Genomic DNA, 22,496 nt, shown 5'->3' with positions numbered 1-22,496 from the left:
TTTTTCAAATTTGTTAATCAAATTGTGGAAAGATTGGTTTTTTGTCAGGGAACTTTCTGTGTAGAATTAGGGAGAGGTGGCAGCTCTGAAATCATGGCTTTTAAGATACCTGGGGTCGATTTCACTAACATTTAAGACTGGTAAATACAAATTTGTTGTCATCCTTACCGGTCCTGTATATACATTGGAACCTGAAATTAATTTCTAGGTAAACTTTACTACATGTACAGCTTCAAACATGACTTTTTAATATTATGTACAGTTTTCACTCTTTAGCTTTTACAAATAATGTATGGAGACTTAAGCTCAGTTGTGACAATTGTATAAATTGTATAATTGTATAATGTTTATTATAACAAATGTTCACTACTGCAGTATTGTATGAGACATGCTGGTGTGTTTCGTTTACAATACCATGATTTAATAGCATTTTGCGCTGACCAAAACATCTGAGAACCATTTAAAGTTTTTTTTCCAAGTGTTCTGATAGGCTAGTTCAGTGTTGAAAAACAGCCAAATTCTACAGCTAGTAAAAAACCTGGGGACTAGTTAAATGAAAAGCTAACTGGTCCCACTGGATAGTCACTGAATAAAGTTAAGAGCAAACCCGTTCTAATATTATAGTATTTGGATTTTTTACAATATCACTGTCCCTTACAAATGAGTGACTTAATTTTGTTGGAATGGAAGAGTTTCATTTGGTCTTGAAGGTCTCTATTATTCTGTTTGAAAAATTCCAGATGAGAAATTGAGAGCTGTTGATAGTAGAAAACATTGAGAAACTGCACCATCTGAAGTGACGTAGTTTTTGAGAAAGAGGTAATTTCTCATTTTATTCATCTGAAAGCACACACATTTGGGCAACAAGAGGTTCTTTCCCTTGTTTTTTTTTCTTGCAACTTCGATGATCAACTGAGTCAAAATGTTCACAATTTGTTATTTTAGGCATGTGTTGGGATACACCAAGTGAGAATAATGGTCTTTGACAATTACCAAAGGTGTCCTGCAGCCGATTTCACGAAACCCTAAGATGAATCCTATCTCGAGTTAGGATTATTCCTAAGTTAGGAAGAGTTTGGTGAAATTGACGGCAGTGCCTTTGAATAGAGTTGAACACATCCAAAGTATTTGAAGAAGGCAGTGACCTTGAATGTTCTTAAGACACCATCTTTAAGACACACTCTGACATCATCGTTGGGATCCTCTCGTCAGGCTGCCTTGTAGCAACTTGTTGTACTCATTGATTTGATTCTTGACAGTTGCCACTAGAGGGCGGTAGTCACTCTCCATGCTCTTGGCAGCAATGACTGATGGAAAAAACTGGTTAAGAAAAACAAATGCTGCTAATTCTGAACATTACTAGTTTTTTGTCTTTAATCATTCTAAAAGAGAAAACTTGTAATACATATATTTTTTGAACTGGTTGTACTGTTTTATTCTGAAGACTTACTGTAATGTTTAAAGTGTGTTTGATGAATTGAAAATGCGGTGATAACTGTAATTTATAGATTGCATATATGACACCAATTTATGCTATCTTTAATGACAAACAATGGAAAAATCCACAAGTGTACGGGCTACACACACGACCCTCAGCAAATGATAGCCTTTCACTAGTGCATGTTTCCCCCAACAATGGTTGCCATACAAGGGCTGTATTTACTTCATGTAACATTAATGAGAGGCATTTGTTTTACCATATCAATCTTTAAGAGATGTTCAATGCGTGGATCAAAACAAAAATATACATTATTCAGAATCATAATAGATCTATTCACTAACCAATTGCCAACACGTGCCCCCAAATCTGACCTGTTAAATTCTGATTACAAGATCAATATGTAATGTTTTCCTCATTCGGATTGCTAACAACAGTTATTCAACCTTTGTTGCGGGATTATTTTCAGTCAAAAAGCAGACTTTCCTTTATCTACTGCTCTAGAACTGGCAGACACACGAGATCAGCAATATTGACTAAATCAGTTTCCTGAAGATTGAGTTAGCCAGTCAAAATGTTGCGACGAATTAAGAACTCACTCCGCAGTAGCGAAGTTAATAAAGATCCACTAAAAGCTTAAGTAGTAGCCCTGGCCGATTTTCTACCTCTCGCCCAGGTAGTAGTTTAAAAAGCAGGACAGTTCTTTTCCGAACTGAGAAGTCTCCCGAATTCCGAAAATCTACTCCGGGGTAGCGAGTATAAATTAAGACAAGTTCCCAAAAGAACAAATCTTACCTGCCAAGTAGACACAGACATGGTGTTACCGCAAACCAAATATATATTGATACCTCATCATCTCAAATCCCATTTCAACAAAATCATTCAATACAAAGGATACACTCTTTCATGACAAAGTTGTTTTGTTCATGATGTTGCCATTTCCGTTCCAGATTGCCGAGTTGGGCGTGTGTCTCATTCTCATTCAGCTGTGTCTTCATGGCTTCGTAGTGAGAAGACAGTTCTTGAACAGCTAATAGCGGACACAAAATAAAATACAACAAACAACTTAGTTAGGAAACAAGTAACAGACGTCGATTTCACAAAACTCTTCCTAACTTAAGACTAATCTTAGGACTTAGGACGAGTCCCAACCCTGCACTGCAGCGTGCAGACCTTAAGATTAGTCCTAAGTTAAGACGAGTTACTCGTCCTAACTCGAGATAAGACGAGTCCTAACTCTTTGTGAAATCGACGGCTGGCTTCTCAACTCTACATGGGTGCACCTAGCCCTGAAAAGACCATTCATTTCTATATACAGGGCTCAAATTTGTAGGGGAAAATCCACAAGACTGAAAATATTGGGCAGTTTTTACTCTTTATTAATTACAATTATCAGTGACAATAAGCCATTTGTGAGTTAGATTTGAATATTTTCTGGTACAATGACGTGCTTGATCAAAAGTTACCACCTAAATTTAATTCACCAGGGGTGGATTTCACAAAGATAGTCCTAACTTAGGACTAGTCCTAGGCATTGCTAAGAGATAGGACTGGTCCTAAGTTAGGACCAGTAACTCATCCTAACTTAGAACGGGTCCTATCTCTTAGCATTGCTTAGGACTAGTCCTAAGTTAGGACTATCTTTGTGAAATCCACCCCAGACTAATGAGACAGTTGCTGTGGCACATGATTCGGGGAAAGCTTTTGCGTAGTTACAGAAGAGACGGTGAACACCCATACAGTTTTTAGAATGAAGGTGTATGGCACGATGGTACCAGGGTTTGCCGATCTGCAGGATGCTACACTTGTAATCACATTGCTTAGTGCCTGGATCATGGCACTGGTGTCCTTGAAGATGACGCTTGGTTGTATTGCTTTGTCCTTCAAATGAGATACATGTAACAGTGTGATACACATTTACTCCCGTTCTTGTGCTTCGAAACTATGTTGTCAAATTCCACAGGGTAAATCCCTCTCATTTGTAGCCGAGTTTTTACTTTTGACTTACCTCTCTTGAAAGTGTCCCGTCTTGTGGTGAGGGTAATCTTTTCTTCCTGAAGTTTCTGTGTTCAAAATAATTATTTTAAATCTTATTGTATTTTTGGGTTACTGACCAAAAACTGTTTCAAGTCCAGCATAATTTAAATAGTTGTCGTTTACTGACCAAGTTCATTTCTATGTCACACTACGAACTGACATAATGGTTGCACCACAGCGAAACTTCGAGGTTTGGAGACATTTGCACTTAAAGCCATTATACACTTTCGGTACAGAAAAATAAGTAAAAGTTCACAGATTTACAAATAATTTACAGGGTTTACAGAAGGTAATGGTGAAAGCCTTATCTTGAAAAATTATTCCATGAAATGCTTTACTTTTTGAGAAAACATTAAAACATTCAATTCTCGATAGCGAGAATTACGGATTTATTAACACATGTCATGACACAGCGAAACGTGCGGAAACAAGGGTGGGTTTTCCCGTTATTTTCTCCCAACTCCGATGAACGGTTGAGCCTAAATTATTACAGATTTGTTGTTTTATATAGAAGTTGTGATACACGAAGTGTGGGCCTTGGACAATACTGTTTACCGAAGGTGTCCAATGACTTTAAAAGTCTTTTATGGAGACCACTAACTGAAAACATTTTAAAACAAAAGAAAAGCTGACTTCTTTTGGCATGCACGAGTCACAGTGCTCTAGTGTTGGACGAGTAATGGGGAGAGGTTGATAGTATGAAACATTGTGAGAAACGGCTCCCTCTGAAAGCACACAACTTTGTTTGACAAGGGTGTTTTTTCTTCCATTATTATCTCGCAACAACCAATTTTCACAGGATTGGTATTTTGTGCATATGCTGAGATACACCAAATGAGAAGACTGGTCTTTGACAATTACCAATAGTATCCAATGCCTTTAACAAACCACATCATACCTGTTTCCTTTGATCAGACTCGGATCTCAGTTTATTCAGATCGGAGTAAACCACAAGTTCCTCCTCCATTGCGCTGATCTTGGCCTTCAAGGTGTCCAACTCTGAATTGATTTTTGCTTCTAGTTGCTCCACCTTCTGGAAATCAAGCTGGAGACGTGTGCTCTCTGTATGAAAAATAAGAATATTACAGATAAATTACAGATTAAAGTAAATACTTAAGTCTTCCATTACACTTGTAATTCCTTGTAATTCTTTTACTGTTTTTGTACTATTTATTGCTAGTTACCGATTGTAATTCACATCCAATTTGGCATGCGGCCATGAAATGTAATGTTAATAAAATGAAACACAATGAAATGAAACTGCGCAAAACACTCTATTAAACACAATGTCCACAGATTTACATTAAACTTACACGGTTTGAAGATAATGATGGTAGAAAGCTTCCCTTAAATTATTACTTGCTGAGGTGCTGTAGTTTTTGAGAAATGAGTGAAACAAGTCACAAAAATACGTTTTACACGCTAACATAATTTTTGTCTCACTGCAATGAAAATTATTTTTGTGACTTGTTCCACTCATTTCTCAAAAAAAACTACAGCTCGTAATATTTCAAGGGAAGCAGATTACTATCATCATCTTCAAACTGTGTAACTTCAATGTCAATCTGTGGACATTGTGTTTAGTGTCCTACAGAAAGTACTCAGACCCTTTACAGAAACTATAACATCGTTTTCCTCTGGCGACTCACCCCTGTTATCTCCATGTAATTCTTTTTCCAAACAGTATATCTTTCTGATTTTTTTGTGGCAAAACTCAAAAACTCTGATATTGGTGCTTTTTTTCGTAATGATGTAGACTTTGGCAAATACAGTTTGGGGTTGAACAAAAGATAAATTGACTAGAGCAAGACTTGAACCTGCAAACTTAAGATGAACATGGCAGTGCCCTTCTAACTGAGCTTTCCTTTCTAGTTGGTGGTTTCCCTATTTTGTCAATATCTTTGTTTGGGATGCCATCAGTCAGAAGCCAAACAAACTGCCATATAGCCAGGAATCACACCCAAGTTTTAGGATACAACCGTGGAAGTGGCAGGAGAGGGATCACCTTAAGGAGTTTATTACTTTGTAAAATAATCAAATCATGCTTGTCATGCCGGAGTGATCTAGTGAACCTGACACAAGTCCTGGAAGCAAAGTCTTATTAGATTGTGGGTTTGAATCCTGGTTATGACACTTGTATCCTTGAGCAGTACACTTGACTCTAATTGCTTCTTTCAACCCAGGAGTATAAGGGCACCTGTTAGGGCAGAGATGGTTTTCGTGATTGATTTAGGTTTAGTGAGCTACATACTTGGCAGCAATAGCTGTATACATGTGTGTACTCCCCTGGGAGCTGAGACGGAATGAAATAACAGGTCAAATGGCATTCAGATGGGACATGTGTTGATTGAAAAGAATCCAGTCCAATTAAGGGAAGGGGTTTACCTCCGTGTTTCTAGCGTGGTTGGCTGCAGATTGCCCTATCACCTTAAAGGAACACGTTGCCTTGGATCGGTCGAGTTGGTCTTCGAAAAGCGTTTGTAACCGTTTGTTATAAAATGCATATGGTTAGAAAGATAATTTAAAAGTAGAATACGATGATCCAATAAAATATGCCTCGAAATTGCGTGGTATTCCTTGTACTTTGTGAACTAACACGGTCGGCCATTTATGGGTGTCAAAAATTTGACTCCCATAAATGGCCAACCATGTTGGTCGACGAGGTTAAAGGAAAACCACGCAATTTCGAGTGATACTTGTGTGGGTTATTATATTCTACTTTCAAAATATCTTTCTAAACATATGCATTTTATAACAAACGGTTAATAACGCTTTTCAAAGACCAACTCGACCGATCCAAGGCAACATGTTCCTTTAAAAACCATTACAAGTCACTATATAAAAGTGTCTCATATTTCAAATGAGCGCTTTGAGATGTCCGTCAGGTGTCACATACAGCTGTAAAGAACTGCCTAATATTACTCTTATTAATTTTCATATGCTTTGATCGTAATAATTGGTGGGTGGCTGCGCTTGTCCAGGGCTTGAATTTGACACTGTACGAGAGGCCTAAGGCAAGCGATTTTAGTGTCATGCAAGTAAACGCACGACTGGCAATGCTGCTAGTCTTGTGTTCCTCAATTCAATATCTTCATTAAAAAAGTTTATTCTCAAATGTTGACTTTGTTTCTAATAAATATCTTTCAATTATGTTGAGGAACAAAAGTCTACTTTCTCGTAAGACAAATGAGAACAATCTTTTCTTCTCAAAAAGAAGAAGAAAAAACAAAAACATTCTTAGCTACAAGCCCGGCGGTCTTGTGGATTTCATCGACCCAACTTCGGACCCTGATGTACATTATTCTTATATTAAAGGAACACGTTGCCTTGGATCGGTCGAGTAGGTCTTTAAAAAGCGTTTGTAACTGTTGGTTATAAAATGCATATGGTTAGGAAGATGATTTAAAAGTAGAATACAATGATCCACACAAAATTGCCTCGAAATTTGTGGGAGTAAAAAATTTGACTCCCATAAACGGCCGACCGTGTTAGTCGATGATGTAAAAGGAAAACCACGCAACTTTCGAGTGGTACTTGTGTGGATCATTATATTCTACTTTTAAAATATCTTTCTAATCATATGCATTTCATAACAAATGGCTTCAAACACTTTTCAAAGACCAACTCGTCCGATCCGAGGCAACGTGTTCCTTTAACTTTACACTGAGCAATTGCAAGGGGACTGCAGGGTTGTAGGGACCAAGTGTGCTAACCCAAATACACACAGCATGTGTTGTTGGTTCTGTTGCTTCAGTGAATCTTTCAGAGTTTATGTATAGACGATGTGACCTGTGTTTACATTTAAACCGCCCTCTATTGAAAAAACACTGTATATGTCATGTTTCGCCGGGCAAAAAGACACGTAGTCATGGTAAGATTGCATACACTTTCTAGCTGGCTGCCAAAACACAAAGGTTTTGCCCGGCGGTATGCGCGCGAATCATGTTATGGTTTTCGTGTGACGTCAGAGGTCATATCGTCTATACCATGTTAGAAAAGTTTGAGAGCAGCCCAAATCAGTTATACACACAGACTGTGTGGCCATGCGCTGCAGTGTGAATATATTGGCATACTAATCCCACAGGTTAAAAGAACCTACCTCCAGCCAGAGTAGATGCTGTCGCTTCCGATTTATGCATCTCAGTTTGCTTGAAATTCAGATCATCCTGCATACGCGACAGTTCATGTGGGCTTGGCATGTGCTTTGTACGACTCAGGTTCTAGCACAAAAACAAAACAAACATTGACCGTGATAGAAAAGTAGATCAAAGAACATGAATTCGTTATACAATGAGAAAATAACAGGTTTTTTATAAAGAATTTTATACCTTTGTAGATAAAGATTTTTTGCCATGACATGAATTCTTACTCACTTTGAATGAAATTGTATGTAATTTAATTAACCTGTACAACTTTCATCTTCATTAGTCGGCAAGTTTATAAAAAAAAAAAACGAGTAATCACAATTTCAGGAGAGTCGCGTAAATCCGTTGTGCTTAAAAACAATTCTGTCGCCTGAGATAAAAGTTGTTTTGAGGAATTGGTTTACCAGCACCCACTTCTGCAGATATAAGGCGGTATCTTATAAAAATGAAAATAACAATAGACAAAATAATATCATACCCTGCTCATGTGGGATAAGATAGCAACTATGTTCTCTTCCAGATTTGACTTGTGTTCCTGTAGAAAAAAAAAGTAGAAAGCAAAATACATGATTCAAGAAAAGTTATCACGCTATAACAAATCAATAATTACGTAGACACCCTAGCCAAAGCAAAGAGAAATCAATGCAGAAATAAAATAAATATCAACGATCAAACGCCCAACTTGTAATGTGATTGGAAGTATTTGTGTATTCTGCAAGCAAATTGTATCAAATTTTATTTCAAATGTGTGCTTATGGCAATCTTTGTTTCTGGTCTGTTTTATTCTCCAATAAGTTGTACAGCAGGTCTCAAATTTTTATTTTATTTACAATAAAACGCCTAACTTGTGATGTGACTGGAAATATAAGTGTATTGTGCAAGCAAATTGTATCAAAATCTTTTCAAATGTTGTCCAAATTTTATGGTCTAAAAATACTCTAAAACCTTAATTCAGTCATTCAATCAACGTATCATGTGATTCACAATGGGTGCGTTCGTTTAGCTTCCCTGAGTCGACCCAGGTGTGTGGCGTTTTTTTTCTTTCCAGGACGAACGTGTGCAGATAATTACCCACGTTCGTCCTGAAAAGAGAAAAAAAACGCCACACACCGGGGTCGACCCTAGACCTAAACGAACGCCCTCTATGTATCATGTGATTCACAACCTATCATGTGATTAAATGCTTAAGAAGTGATTTTCAGTCAGGTGCTCTGAGTCACATGATTAATACTCACACTTTCCTGTGCCTTGGTCTCTTCAAATGTGTCCAAGAATTCTAGAAAAATAAAAAATAATTTTCAGATAAAAAAAAACAGGTGGTTCTAATCCAATTCACCTGATATTGTAATCACAACAAGCTTTGATACAATTACAGTGTAGTGCACATTTGAGGCCATGCAGCATTTCCACGTTACAGTTGACCCCAGAGCTCGAGCCCAGTGGGCTTGACCCGTTGGCCACGACACGCCACAAGACATCACTGTTTGAGATATACACCAGTGAAATAGCTGGTGTGAAAGTCAAACAAATGAATTGTTCGAGTGAGTGCATCACTGCGCATGTGCGTTGCTAGTCTGTGGTCGACCACTGGTGGACTAAATGTGCGCACTCCAACTTGCTCTTGGTTGTTCCCAAGTTGCCAGCAAATGTTGCCTTGTGTAAAGCCTGGGCGACTAGAGTGACTATTGATCGCTTAGTCGAGTCACGACCACTTTTTTTTTATTAACTTGGTTAACTGTGCTGCCCTGACTACTGCAAAAACAGTCGCGACTACCTGCTCATTGTGTGGCTCATGAATATTCGTAATTTACTTACGAACGAAACCCAATCAATGACACAATCCTTCAATCCTTTCAGTGTGAACTTTACTGTATTGCGTCCGTCTAGTAGTAAACTTCACTAGTCGCACAGGCCTAGTGACAAGACCCAATGAGCAATTTAAACTAACCTGTCATAGTCTCCTCTCTCTTCTTCAGCTCCTTGTATTTCATGTTCTTCTCACCTAGAAAGAGAAGTACAATAACAATAATAATTAGAGATTTATTTAGCGCGATTTACACAAAAAGGATCAACTGCGCATTACATCAAAAAAGTATCAAAAACAGCAGATAAAAAGTAAGGAAAAAGTAGACAAGATGAAGAACAAATCTATTTGAGAGATACTTACACAACAAGTGGAACACTACGGTAGTTTCAAGAACTCCAATACTTATTCTTTAAATTAAGTCTTGTACAACTTTGTAACTGTAAACTTCCAACTTGAATTGTCTTTTGTTTGTATTACTGTGGAAATAAACTGGTTGATTGATTGATTATTTGATTGACTGGTCGATTGATTGATCGAATCTACAGCCACGGAGTAGATTTTGTAAAAACTAAACAGTTCACTTTTATACTTGAAATTATTATAAAAATTTTGAACAAACAAAATTACCTTGATGTTCCTCAAGATCCAAATCCAGCTGTTGTATTTCGTCGGTCAAAGTACTGATTTGGTCTCTGTATTCCTGAATTCTACACAAAGCAGATTGTATCAAAAAGTTTAGAAGAATGGTTACGGCTTGAGTTTGGGTGAAATAAAAACCATGTGAGGGCTTGCACTCAAAATGTTAACAGGACCATAGTGACACCATTTTAAAATCTCTTAGATCAGTAGTTGTGGCTTTGATGAGAACCAGTTTGTACTGCTCAGAAATTGTTTAACCATCAAACTGGTCCAGATTGCTACCATTGGTACATCACAAAGATAGATTTATGACAATACATGTTTATATCTCGGCTACTAAAATGGTATGGGGGCAACTGAAACAGGTTGGCTACTTTCTACAATTTTGATTGCAAGGCCTGTTTGTATTCCAGTTAACACTTTCAGGCATTTGATTGAGACTTTTTAACTAGCGATACTTACTGTCTGTCCATGCCCGCTATTTCTTGGTTATCTTCTTTGACTTGTTTCAAGAGGCGTTCTCTTTCTTCCGTGGGCGTCCCTCTCGTCTGATCCTCGGCGATTAATTGAGCTTTCTTCTCTTCCAGCTCGTGCAATTGCTCATAAAGACGCACTGCTTCTTGCTTTATCTGAGAGTGGGATAGATCCTATGGGAGCCAACCAGAAACTAGTTACATCATATTCTTTTTGGTGTTATCCTCGGCGATTAATTGAGCTTTCTTCTCTTCCAACTCGTGCAATTGCTCATAAAGACGCACTGCTTCTTGCTTTATCTGAGAGTGGGATAGATCCTATGGGAGCCAACCAGAAACTAGTTACATCATATTCTTTTTGGTTTTATCTACAAACAGTTAACACCGATGTGTCTTATAGCACTGTATACTGTTTCCTGGAGTCCTGTGAAAAAAAACATCACAGGTATAGCAGTGTCTTTACCAACTAGACTACCAAGATTTCCCGGTAGCTAGAGGCAGCTATGTTTTGGCAGTGGGTACCGCAACGATACGATATATAGATGTTAAATTTGCATCATAGTTTACATCATGTCGGAAAAACGTAGTTTGGTATTTGGAACTTGGAGAAAGACGTACAGTCTAACTGCTCTAAGCACACTTCCCTTTATACATGATACGCTAGAGGGTTTTGAAGAGTAAGTTTTTGGCCATGATATGAATTTTTGAGAAAGAAAAAAAAGTGAAAATAACAGGGAATGGTTTTCAGGAGAGTCGCGTTAAACCGTTCGACAGGCTAAAATAACTTTTGTCTTACTGGGAACTTAAAAGTTTTGCATGTTGGAAATACATTACACCGGTACTGGAAAATCTCTTTATAAGTTACAAAATTAATTTTCATAATTTAAAACTGTCGTTCTAAATTGTACAGAATGCTACTTACATCTTCCAGATTATCTTTCTTTGTGCTTAATGCATCCAGCTCCTGTTGTCTCGCCTCTAATTCTTTTGCCAGAGATTCATTCGTCTGTTTCAATGCCCCATATTTCTTCCGCATCTGTGGATTCTGTGGTTGAATTTACAATAGTGTTAGGAATAGTTCATTAGAACCTAGCAACAAATGTACAGGGCCCAATTACATGGCTATGCTTACCGTAAGCACATAATCGGCGCTTACAGAAGCAGGGAATTCTGTGCTTACGGCAAGCGTAGTTCACGGGGTTAGCGGCGAATTTGGGTTTCTGCGCGCGCGTACTCCACGTTTCTAGACATTCTACATTACCAAGGCTAGCGCAGAAATTCGGCGCTTGCACGTAAGCGGGGAATTGCGATCGTAAGCGCAGAATTCGGCGGTAAGCAGAGCCATGAAACTGGGGCCTGTACCAATAGCAAGAAATATACTGTTGTACTATAGCAACAATAGCTTCTTGGTACCTAAATGCCTAATGACAATTTCTGATCAGTGGAGTGTGGGTTCGAGTCCCAGTCGTGACACCCGTGTCCTTTAAAAGCAAAACACTTTTAAGTGTTAAAATCATGATGCTTGATCCTTCAAAATGCTTTATACTATGGAAAGCTGCTATAGGCTTCTAAACAAAAGTATGTATTGCCTTCAAGAGCGATTACTGAAGGTATACCTTCTCTTTAAAGGCAGTGGACACTATTGGTAATTGTCAAAGACTAGCCTTCACAGTTGGTGTATCTCAACATATGCATAAAATAACAAACCTGTGAAAATTTGAGCTCAATCGGTCATCGAAGTTGCGAGATAATAATGAAAGAAAAATAACCCTTGTCACACGAAGTTGTGTGCATTTAGATGGTTGATTTCGAGACCTCAAGTTCTAAATCTGAGGTCTTGAAATCAAATTCGTGGAAAATTACTTGTTTCTCGAAAACTATGGCACTTCAGAGGGAGCCGTTTCTCACAATGTTTTATACCATCAACCTCTCCCCATTATTCGTCACCAAGAAAGGTTTTATGCAAATAATTGTTTTGAGTAATTACCAATAGTGTCCACTGCCTTTAACTCACTGGGACCTGTTGTGGCTTGTCCTGGCCGAGCGGTTAAGAGCACCGGAATTCAAATTCTGGTGTTTCTGATCAGCAGAGTATGGGTTTGTGACACCGGTCGTGACACCTGTGTCCTTAAGCAAGACTTAACCATGATGCTTTGTCCTTCAAATGGGAAGTAATGTCGTAGGACCCATGTGTTGTGTAATCAGTGTGCAATGCACGATAAAAGAACCAAGTGCACTTGGGGTTCATCCGGGCGTCCTGGCTTGATTGCGAGCACATTGCGCCAGAGCACCTTGTTGACCACTACTGGATTCGAGACTATTTAAGAAGCCCCTGTTATTATTATTATCATGGGTGCGTTCGATAAGCTTCCCTGTGTCAACCCCGCGATGCTCACTGGGGTGAGAGCCACTGACAAGAGCTAATCCAACACACACTCACCCTCTCGTGGTGACGGCATGTACCTATGGGGCCAGCCCCAAAGTGACCCACTCCACAAGCAGGGCACTTGGGGCTAACCCGGGTGAGCCCCTGGAATGACGTGAAAGCTATTAGAACGTACCGGGGGGGGGGGAGATCGGGGTCGACCCAGGGAAGCTGCCTTGAACGCACCCTACGTTGCGGGGAGTAGATTGATTCATACGTACCATATCATCAATCAATGTATCCGCCATCCTACGACATTGTTGAATCTCTTGCTCTATTTGATGAATAGTCTGCTCAACACTGTTAGCAAATAAACAACAGACAAATGTACAAAGATCTTGCATTTAAAGACAGTCATTTTTAAATCATGCAATAACATTGTGGGGACCTGGGCCAAATTTCATAGCGCTGCACAATGGCCGATTTTGTGCTTACTGTATGCATGCTAACCTTCTGGGGCCAATTTCATAGAGCTGCTTAAGCACAAAATTTGCTTAAGCACGAAAATAGCTCGCTTGTTTTACACATGTTACTGGCCAACATTTCATGCCCTATACATTGCTTGTGACTGGTATTTAGCTGTTGTTTACTTAGCATAACAATTGAGAGAAGTCTTGGCCAGTATTCTGATTTTACTAAGCATTGATTATTTTGCTTAAGCAGAATTTTGTGCTTAAGCAGCTCTATGAAATTGGGCCCATGTGCTTACTGCATGAAAGTGATTGACATAGCAATGTCCAATCTCTCCTGTTTTTATCCTTAAAAATATAAATACATACATTAAAACTAACCTAACAAAATTTCGTTTTCAAAACGTGGTAGCGTTTTTTTTAGATATCGCCAAAAATATTATGTCCAAGCAGGAAAAATAATCCGCAATTATGATTTTCTCCACAATTGCATGATTAGTGATTTACTCTATGGATTTCATAGAGTAAGGAGATGCAAAAAGATTAAGAAAGCAAATAGGCAACACTTACTCCTGTCTTTGGGTAAAGATCTTGTCGATATTCTTAGCTTCCGTATCATTCTGAATCTTAAGCTACAAAAAAACCCATCAAATCAAAATTGTATTACTTAAATGGGTCATCCAAATATTGAAATTCTAACCATGTCTGTTACTCATAAACAACTGAGGTTCTCGTCAATTCATAAATGTTTTGATTTTGTATGTTATTTCTATTTGTATTTATTTGGCCATTGATTTTAAGAAAACAACTAACAGGCAATCAAGCTAAGCAAAAAATGAAACGTGTCAGCTTAGTGCTAAGTCATTAATTGCATTTCAATACAGTATCTGTAATTATCAATATGGTGTTAGGTAAAAAATGCATATGAGTTTCCGAACAAGTAAATCAAAATAATTATTTTTTTGTCAAAAAAGATTGCAATTCTTTTTGCCCAACAAATACTTTGAAGACCACTTTCAATCCATAAATTCCATTTACCACAGGCTCCAAAATGTGCAAACAAAATGTTATGAAATCCATACAAACTGCATTATCGATCTTAAAGTTCTGAGCCGAAAAATTGTGATGCGAGAAAATATTTCGTTAAAAAGCGATGATACGGTCAATTATGCTCTGATTGCAGTTAATTTCTTACGTCTTTATGATCCTCAAGCACATCTTCCATCGCAGTATCAGTGTTTATTTTATCCACCAGCTGAAATAAACACACAAAGTTTGTTATTAATATCAAAAAATAGATTCCAGAATATGAAAACAATTTAAAAGCAAAGTAAACTTTGGTTTTCGGAACTGTAGAATTATTTTAATACAAGTGTAGATATATACAATCAAACTTACCGGTGACAATTTCATTAAAAACAAAAAAAAATGCCTACTCTTTTTAGACATCACCAAAAATATGTCCACGCAAGAAGAATAATCTGTGATTGGAATATACTCAAATTAAAATTTTGTTGAATCCCTTTCTCCCAAACCAGATTCCTTGGAAAGTGTTGAATCCCTTTTGCCCAAAACCAGATTCCTTGGAAGGGACTCGCTTCTCAAATTGGTATACATTATCAACAGCTACAGTGCTTCACACCAAGTAAGTTTTTATATCCTTAAAACTTGTGGAATAATAACCAAGGGTATACCCTCCCTTTAAAAAGCAGTGGACACTACTGGTAATAACTCAAAATATTGTTTAGCATAAAACCTTACTTGGTAACGAGTAATGGGGAGCTGTTTTCAGTATAAAACATTGTGAGAAATGGCTCTCTCTGAAGTAATGTAGTTTACGAGAAAGTCATTTTCCACAAATTTGATTTCGTACCGAAATCAAGCATCTGAAAGCACACAACTTCGGGTGACAATGGTGTTTTTTCGTTCAGTATTATCTTGCAACTTCGACGACCAATCAAGGTCAAATTTTCACAGGTTTGTTATTTTATGTATATGTTGAGATACACAAAGTGAAGACTCGTCTTTGACACATTACCAATAGCGTCCAGTGTCTTTAAATTGTTTAAAGCTTGCACGCTCTTAATCTCCCTTATTTTAATCCCAACTCCCAGAAGTTACACGAAAGAAAACCAGTTCATATTTTATCATTAAGAAAAGGGAGTCGCCCCGGTGGTTTTTGGTATGAGTTACAGCAGATTGTGCCACTGCACCTTATAATAAACAGTTACCGTTATTGATGAATTTGAAATCATATGCTCATGCTTGGCAAGAAATGAATAATTATCAAGAATAAAAATAATATTAATAAAAACTCACGGTATTGTAATCACCAAGTTGACCTTGAAGCTCCTTGACTTCATTTGCAAGACTCTCCGCTCTAATATAAGAAGTAAATTAAATAAAACATGTGAAAGGTGGGTAAAAAACAAAATGTATTTTTTTTCCTCGATGCAAAAATAACATAGATCTATTAAATCGTTACTGCACCCGGTTCCAATACACAGGATTGAAACTGCCTCTAGACACCAGGCTAGCTTGGTGACCTACTGGGCCCAATTTCATAGAGCTGCTTAAGCACAAAATTTTGCTTAAGCAAACAAATCCTTGCCTAGTAAAATCAGATTACCGGCCAAGACTCCACTCAATTATTATTAAGTAAACAATAGCTAAATATCAGTCACAAGCAATGTATGTGGCATGAAATTTTCGCCAGTAACATGTGTATAATAAGCATGCTTATTTCATGCTTAAGCAAATTTTTTGCTTAAGCAGCACTATGAAATTGGCCCCTGGTATGATGTCTGCTCTTGCAATGCAAAGTTTATGGTTTGGAACCCCACCCGAGTGGTTTTGCCTGGGACTTTTTTTTTCACAGAACTCGGGAAATTACTGAATATACAGTGCTTAACACACATTGGTGTGAGGGTAAAAAAAATATTTTATTGATCATCCAGTTTTCACTAATCCCTCAGCTTGTATCACTGGGCCATACATAGGTTACCCATGTAGGGCACTTTGCCACAGTGCAAACTGCCAGTAGACTAGCCAAAACCCTGTTTGGGATAGGGTAGGGTTCTCATATGGGCAATTTGCCGCAGTGCAAACTGCGAGTTAGACTGGGCCCCTGTCTTTATCCGCAAGGATAAAGACAGGTCGCTGCCGCGAGATCCCGTGATTCCATTGGATACAATGATATCATTGGATACGTGCAGTGACATAGATGCCCAAATAGTCACTGCTAAGTCCGCAATGGAATTTGACTGCATATTATGTGAAATGACCGAGGTCAGAAGTCAAACTACACGCCTGTTTTGCAATTTTTGTTAGGGCTGTCTCTGGCGGTTTGTACAAGCCTCGAAGAATGACGTCAGAAATTCAGGCTAACTGCGAGTAGACTTGCCCAAACTTGCCCCTACTTGGGCTAGGGCTTAGAATAGGCACTTATGTTGTCTCAAGCCTCTCACAATATGTTATGCTCATCAACTTTCAAAAACTCCCTTTTTAAAATAAGAACTGCCAAGGAAAATCCTGGTAGACTCACCGTTTTTCATAAGACAAATAGCTGTTATTCTCATCGTTAGCTGTGTCGATACTTCCTTGAAGCTTGTTGTTCTCAATCTGAAGCTCATTGAGCTTGGTGCGAAGCATTCCAATGAAATACGACTTGTCCATTACAACACGTTGTGGCCCTAGGGGAAAAATTAAATTAAAAGCAAAAATGCTAATCTTTAAGCCAAACAATGAGCATTTTTGAATAGATAATGGGGGTCACCAACAAGTTAAACAAATTGATCAATATTATACTCTGGTGTTTCTGATCAGCAGAGTGTGGGTTCGAATCCCCAGCTGTGACACTGTGTCCTTGAGCAAGACACTTAACCATTGCTTCGTCCTTCGGATGGGACGTAACGCCATTGGTCCCATGTGTTGTGTAACGCATGTAAAAGAACCCAGTGCACTTATCGCAAAAAGAAGGGGTTCGCCCCGGTGTTCCTGGTTGTGGCTGCTTAATGCGCCGTAGCCCCTTGTAAACCCTTATAAAGTGCTAAATAATTGGGTCTCAGAATTCATCACTGCAATAACATATCTTTCTGAAAGTTTGTATATACTCAGCGCCTTGAGTACCTTGTTTGGTAGATACGTGCGCTACATAAGACTTCGTTATTATTATTATTATTATTATTTTGAATAAATATGGGGGTCATCAACAAGTTTAAAAAAAGTGATCAATATTATACATTTCTTTGAATGCAATTTTTCACCAGATAAAATGAAAAGTATCTCTAAACAAACAAGAACCGACTGTCTCACCTTTTTTACCAGTCCTCATTCCTCCAAGACCTTGTTGTGTGGTAGGTCGATCAGTCACGCTTAGCTTGGCATCAAGGACTGACAAAATAATACAAACATAATGAATACAATGTATAATTCAGTTTTATGGTAACTCAAAGTCAATGTGTTACTCTGCTGTGTAGATTTTGTTTCTCTGAGAACCATGTGGTGAATGCATCTACACCACACACAGTCAACCCTCCTACTTTGTGACCATTCAATATCATCCACTGCAAAGATACCGTTGTTCCAACATCCGCAAAATGTGTTGCTGAATATTTCCATTAGGGGAGGTTTGCAGTAGCACCATGTGTAAACCTCTTTTGAGTAATTGTTTCTGAAAAAAAAAACTGGTGGTTGACAACTCAACCAGTGTTGTAGCCACGGTGGGCGGTGCTGGGCAGGCCTGCCCAGGACTCTCATTTTTTGCCCAGCACTCTGAGAAAAATACTTTATGCCACCCATCACAGATTTCAAAATATTGTCCTGTGTGCATTGATTTGAGACACAGCTAATGATAAGGAGTATCAAATATCACAGAGAAAGAATACAATCAAGAGGCCATTCATCAATAATGGCTCATAATTAAACATGATTTATTTTGTTGGTCCCCTTGCCCTCGGTAGATTTACTGCCCTACACTTAAATTGGTCTAGCTACATCCCTGAACGCAACGTTTCCATCAGTATACTCCCACCATCCAACGTTTCAAATTCAACTGAATAGTTACAATTGGTTGGTCAATTTATCGGCAAACATTATCAAGAGTAAAAGGTTTTTTTTAAAGTTTTTTTTTACTAAAGATCAGAATGATGCTCTTAAAGGCAGTAGACACTATTGGTAATTACTCAAAATAATTATCAGCATAAAACCTTACTTAGTAATGGGAAGCTGTTGATAGTATGAAACATTGTGAGAAACGGCTCCCTCTGAAGTAACGTAGTTTTTGAGAAAGAAGTATGTTTCCATGAATTGGATTTTGAGACCTCATTTTTAGAATTTCAGGTCTCAAAATCAAGCACCTGAAAGCACACAACTTCATGTGACAAGGGTGTGTTTTCTTTCATTAACTTATCTTGCAACTTCGATAACAGATTGAGCTCAAATTTTCACAGGCTGTTATTTTATGCAGAGATACATGTTGATGTTGAGATACATCAAGTGTGAAGACTGGTCTTTGACAGTTACCAATAGTGTCCAGTGTCTTTAAGATTGAAATAAGAATAAGATGTCATACCTCCCACTCCTGCACCTGCAGCTCCTCCCCTTGTTCCTGGCCTTGCAGTACCTGGGGCCTTAAAACAAATCAATCAAAGCTCAATCAATATAAATAATGTTTCACATTCACGTGAGTGGTGTTACAAGTTACACTGAACTACATTTTACATATTTTTATACCTGCTTCGTACACTTACAAAATTGATGTATTCTTAGTATAGTTTGTATCTACCTGGTATGTAGATAAAAGGTTTAAAAATAAATAATTATTTGGTCTTAAAGTCATTGGACACTTTCGGTAAACAGTATTGTCTAAAGGCCCACACTTCGTGTATCACAACATATAAAAAATAACAAACCTGTGAAAATTTAGGCTCAATCGGTCATCGGAGTCAGGAGAAAATAACGGGGAAAACCCACCCTTGTTTCCGCACATTTCGTCGTGTCATGACATGTGTTTAAAATAAATCCGTAATTCTCGACAATGAGAATTGATAATTGTTTTAATGTTTTCTAAAAAAGTAAAGCATTTCATGGAACAATATTTCAAGAGAAGTCTTTCACCATTACCTTCTGTAAACCCTGTAAGTTATTTGTAAATCTGTGAACTTTTTTTTTTTTTTTTCTGTTCCGAAAGTGTATAATGGCTTTAATGCAGCTCTACCAATTTTATCAGACCTCAAAATAACCATGTGCTCTTGCTGTTGTACCCTTTGCACGGTTTCAATACTCATTCCAGTGCCCCTTACCAGTGGAAATGGAAAGTTGCTGTACCCCTTCAAGAGTAAAGTTCAAGGCATGTTATATTTTCATCAAATAATAATTGATTTCTAAACGGCACGCGTAATATTTTAGTAGGCTAGATCAAGGCGCTTTACACCATTATGAATCCTATAGATGTTAAATTTGCATCGGGGATAAAGAATATTTAATTTATTATTATTATTATTTTTTTTTTTTTTTTTGGGGGGGGGGGGGGTTTTACCCAAGGTCGTGGGTTTGAATCTCACCCGAGTAAAATGCCTGTGATTTTTTTCACAGGACTCGGGAAAGTACTGAGTATACAGTGCTACACACATTGGTGTATATGGGTAAAAACCAAAAATTAATATTATGAATCCTGTTCATTAGGGCTTACTTAGTTTCAGAGCATTCCTCAAAGTTCAAACTATCTCTACCGTGAAAGTGGTGCATATACATTAAGGGTAGTGCTTCTGTCCCATCCCTGAGATTACTTTGAGCTTTGAAGGCCATGGCCTATGCTGCCCCTATTATTGACCTTGGCCAAATTTCCCATTGACTCTCAGATTTTCCAATGGAAGTACCCTTTGCAAAATGAAAATGGCTTTGACCCCTCTCAGAGATGAAATTCGAGGTCTGCTGTCCAACAAAATATATAGTTGTAAAGAAATCTGTTAAATAAAAAGAAATGATGTAAGATTTACCCCCGTTCCTTGAGGCATTCTCATTGCAGTTCCAGGTGGGGCTTGTCTCAGTAAGGAGCTGTTGGGTCGAGCACCTGTAGTTGGCCTTCGAGCTCCGCCTGATGGTGGTCGATTCCTGAAAATAGGTCCTTAGGCAAGTTAGTGAAACTAGGACATACATTACAAATGTGAGTGTGCCATCATTAGGAGTTTTAACTGTTTTTTTTTATTGACAATATTTGTTGTTGAGTTGTTGTTGTTGTTGTTGGTGGTGGTGGTTTTTTATGGTTTTTTGGGTTTTTTTTTTTTGGGGGGGGGGTCGTTTAGAGAAAAAATATATAATAATGCTTATACTGAAACATTAACAAAAAATGACAAGTAAAATTAATTCTTTTCACAATTTATAAACTGTTAAGTTAGTACCGTTCAATCATCTTAACCCATGTATTGATAATGTTCCTGAAGGTCGAGACCAAGACGAGCTATGGTTATTGCTGCGAAGTTAGGAATAATGTGTGTTACTTGTTAGTGTAGGGTCAGGACTAATATAGTTCAGGACTAGGTAGGCTCTACATGTATGTATGTCAGGAATTTCCGGATCGCACGAGGCAAATCCATACAGGCGCCACTGACGGCAAATTTCCAAATGTTATTTTCAGTAACACCATCAGTCTCATCACTCAGACGTCACTGGTGTCCGAGTTAGTTGTCAGTACAGTATCACATATCAAACAGTTGTCAGTCTACACCAAAAACGGATTAACATGAACAAAATGAAGGCTACATCATATTTTATTTGTCGGTTTTTAAATATTGTCTAACCTTTCCTCACACATTATAGTCATCATGTAATTCTTTGCAGTGTCTTAGTTTGTGCACTGTGTGTGTATAGTATTTGCTGTGTCTCGCTAAGCATGCATAAAGAATACTATAATTTAAAAGGCGAGGGAAGGAAGAGAGGGTGCAAGATCATGATCGAATCCAAGAGAAGATACATGTTGATGATATTTGGATGATTGATTTAATCACTAATGAGAAAATGATTAGTTTACTAGACTAGAGAGTAGAGACGAGTGAAAAGTCTAAACATAGTTAGACAATACTGACAATGATACGACTAATTAAACACATGTCATTACTTACATGACTTTAACTTTTAGTGTGGACTTCAAAGTCTCTGCTTGGAAGAAACAAAATGTTGATGAAAGATCTCCTATCCTAAACTTTCAATACTACTAGACAGCGGATTTCAAGACTTCTTACAACGCGTCCATGACTACCAAAAGAATTACCACTCTGAGGAATCTGGAAAAGCTACCGACTCGCGCACGAGAGACCAATGCTTTTTTTACGTGCAAACTCTGTAGATCTGGATACCAGACTATTGAATTTGTTTTTCAAAAGAGGGCGCTGTTCGAACAAAGTGATCATTGACTTTCGTGCGGACACCGCCGAGCGAGAGCGAAATCACCATAACAGGTGTTATTAGGTAATTCCCCTAATAATTATTCATAGCTGTAGAATGCAAACTTACTAAAAGCATAGCAAATAATACAAACAAAGTTTGTTGCGGTCAGTTTACGGTTGACATTGATCTCAGCAAACTTCCGACTTACTGTTCTATTATTATTAAGTTTGTTCGGCGTGTTTTATAACAGGGTAGCCTTTAATAAAAAATAAATTAAAAAGTTATAGGAAAGGATGGCTATTGGGCAACAAAGTTTTTAGTGACCAAAATAAAAAACGCAACATTTTATTGTAAAAAAAAAAAAATAATAAAATAAATTATGCAATAATAAATATCAATTTTTTTTTATATATTTTTTTTTACATTACAATAACCTCGCTGGAAGTTATTTTGCCCTATGCCAAAAGCCCTAAATGAACAAAAGGAGCACACAAATAATCTGACATGAATGAAAAGTAATGTATTATAATCAAAACAAAACCAGGTATAAGAAAAATACACTAGGCCTATCAAAGCATGCAATAACCACAACGAAAGTGGCTACAAAACAAACAAAAACAAACACTGATAAAGAACACGAATAGCACTTATGAAAATGTAGAAAGTAATAGTTTTTTTTTAAGAAACAAAACCTTAAAATTAACACAATAGCAAGCTATAAAGCAGCAAAAGCCATA

General features: G+C 37.7%; 1 protein-coding gene across 1 annotated transcript; it reads right to left on the bottom strand.

Moving 5' to 3' along the window:
* Positions 1–1,028: 1,028 nt before the first annotated feature.
* LOC117297603 (intraflagellar transport protein 74 homolog) lies at positions 1,029–21,631 on the bottom strand. Its single transcript, XM_033780719.1, has 21 exons — positions 21,495–21,631; positions 20,373–20,487; positions 18,947–19,004; positions 17,689–17,766; positions 16,919–17,066; positions 15,694–15,754; positions 14,570–14,629; positions 13,945–14,006; positions 13,186–13,264; positions 11,462–11,584; positions 10,765–10,857; positions 10,529–10,620; positions 10,055–10,134; positions 9,569–9,622; positions 8,856–8,896; positions 8,099–8,155; positions 7,575–7,695; positions 4,374–4,537; positions 3,447–3,501; positions 2,337–2,468; positions 1,029–1,307 (listed from the first exon to the last, which is right to left on the bottom strand). Coding segments are annotated over exons 1-21 (1,794 nt in total). The 5' UTR covers positions 21,497–21,631; the 3' UTR covers positions 1,029–1,188.
* Between the last annotated feature and the right edge of the window lie 865 nt (positions 21,632–22,496).

Source organism: Asterias rubens, chromosome 12, assembly GCF_902459465.1.
Source record: "Asterias rubens chromosome 12, eAstRub1.3, whole genome shotgun sequence".
Lineage (NCBI taxonomy): Eukaryota > Metazoa > Echinodermata > Asteroidea > Forcipulatida > Asteriidae > Asterias > Asterias rubens.
Note: the sequence above shows the minus strand (reverse complement) of the source record. Positions and strands in the feature narration are given on the sequence as shown.

Bases quoted from the DNA above. Each gene is read 5' to 3' on its own strand.
- LOC117297603 (XM_033780719.1), bottom strand. The intron at 14,630-15,693 runs GTGAGTTTTTAT...TGTTTATTTCAG, and splicing joins AACTTGGTGATTACAATACC to CTGGTGGATAAAATAAACAC. The intron at 11,585-13,185 runs GTACGTATGAAT...ATTCAACCACAG, and splicing joins ATACATTGATTGATGATATG to AATCCACAGATGCGGAAGAA.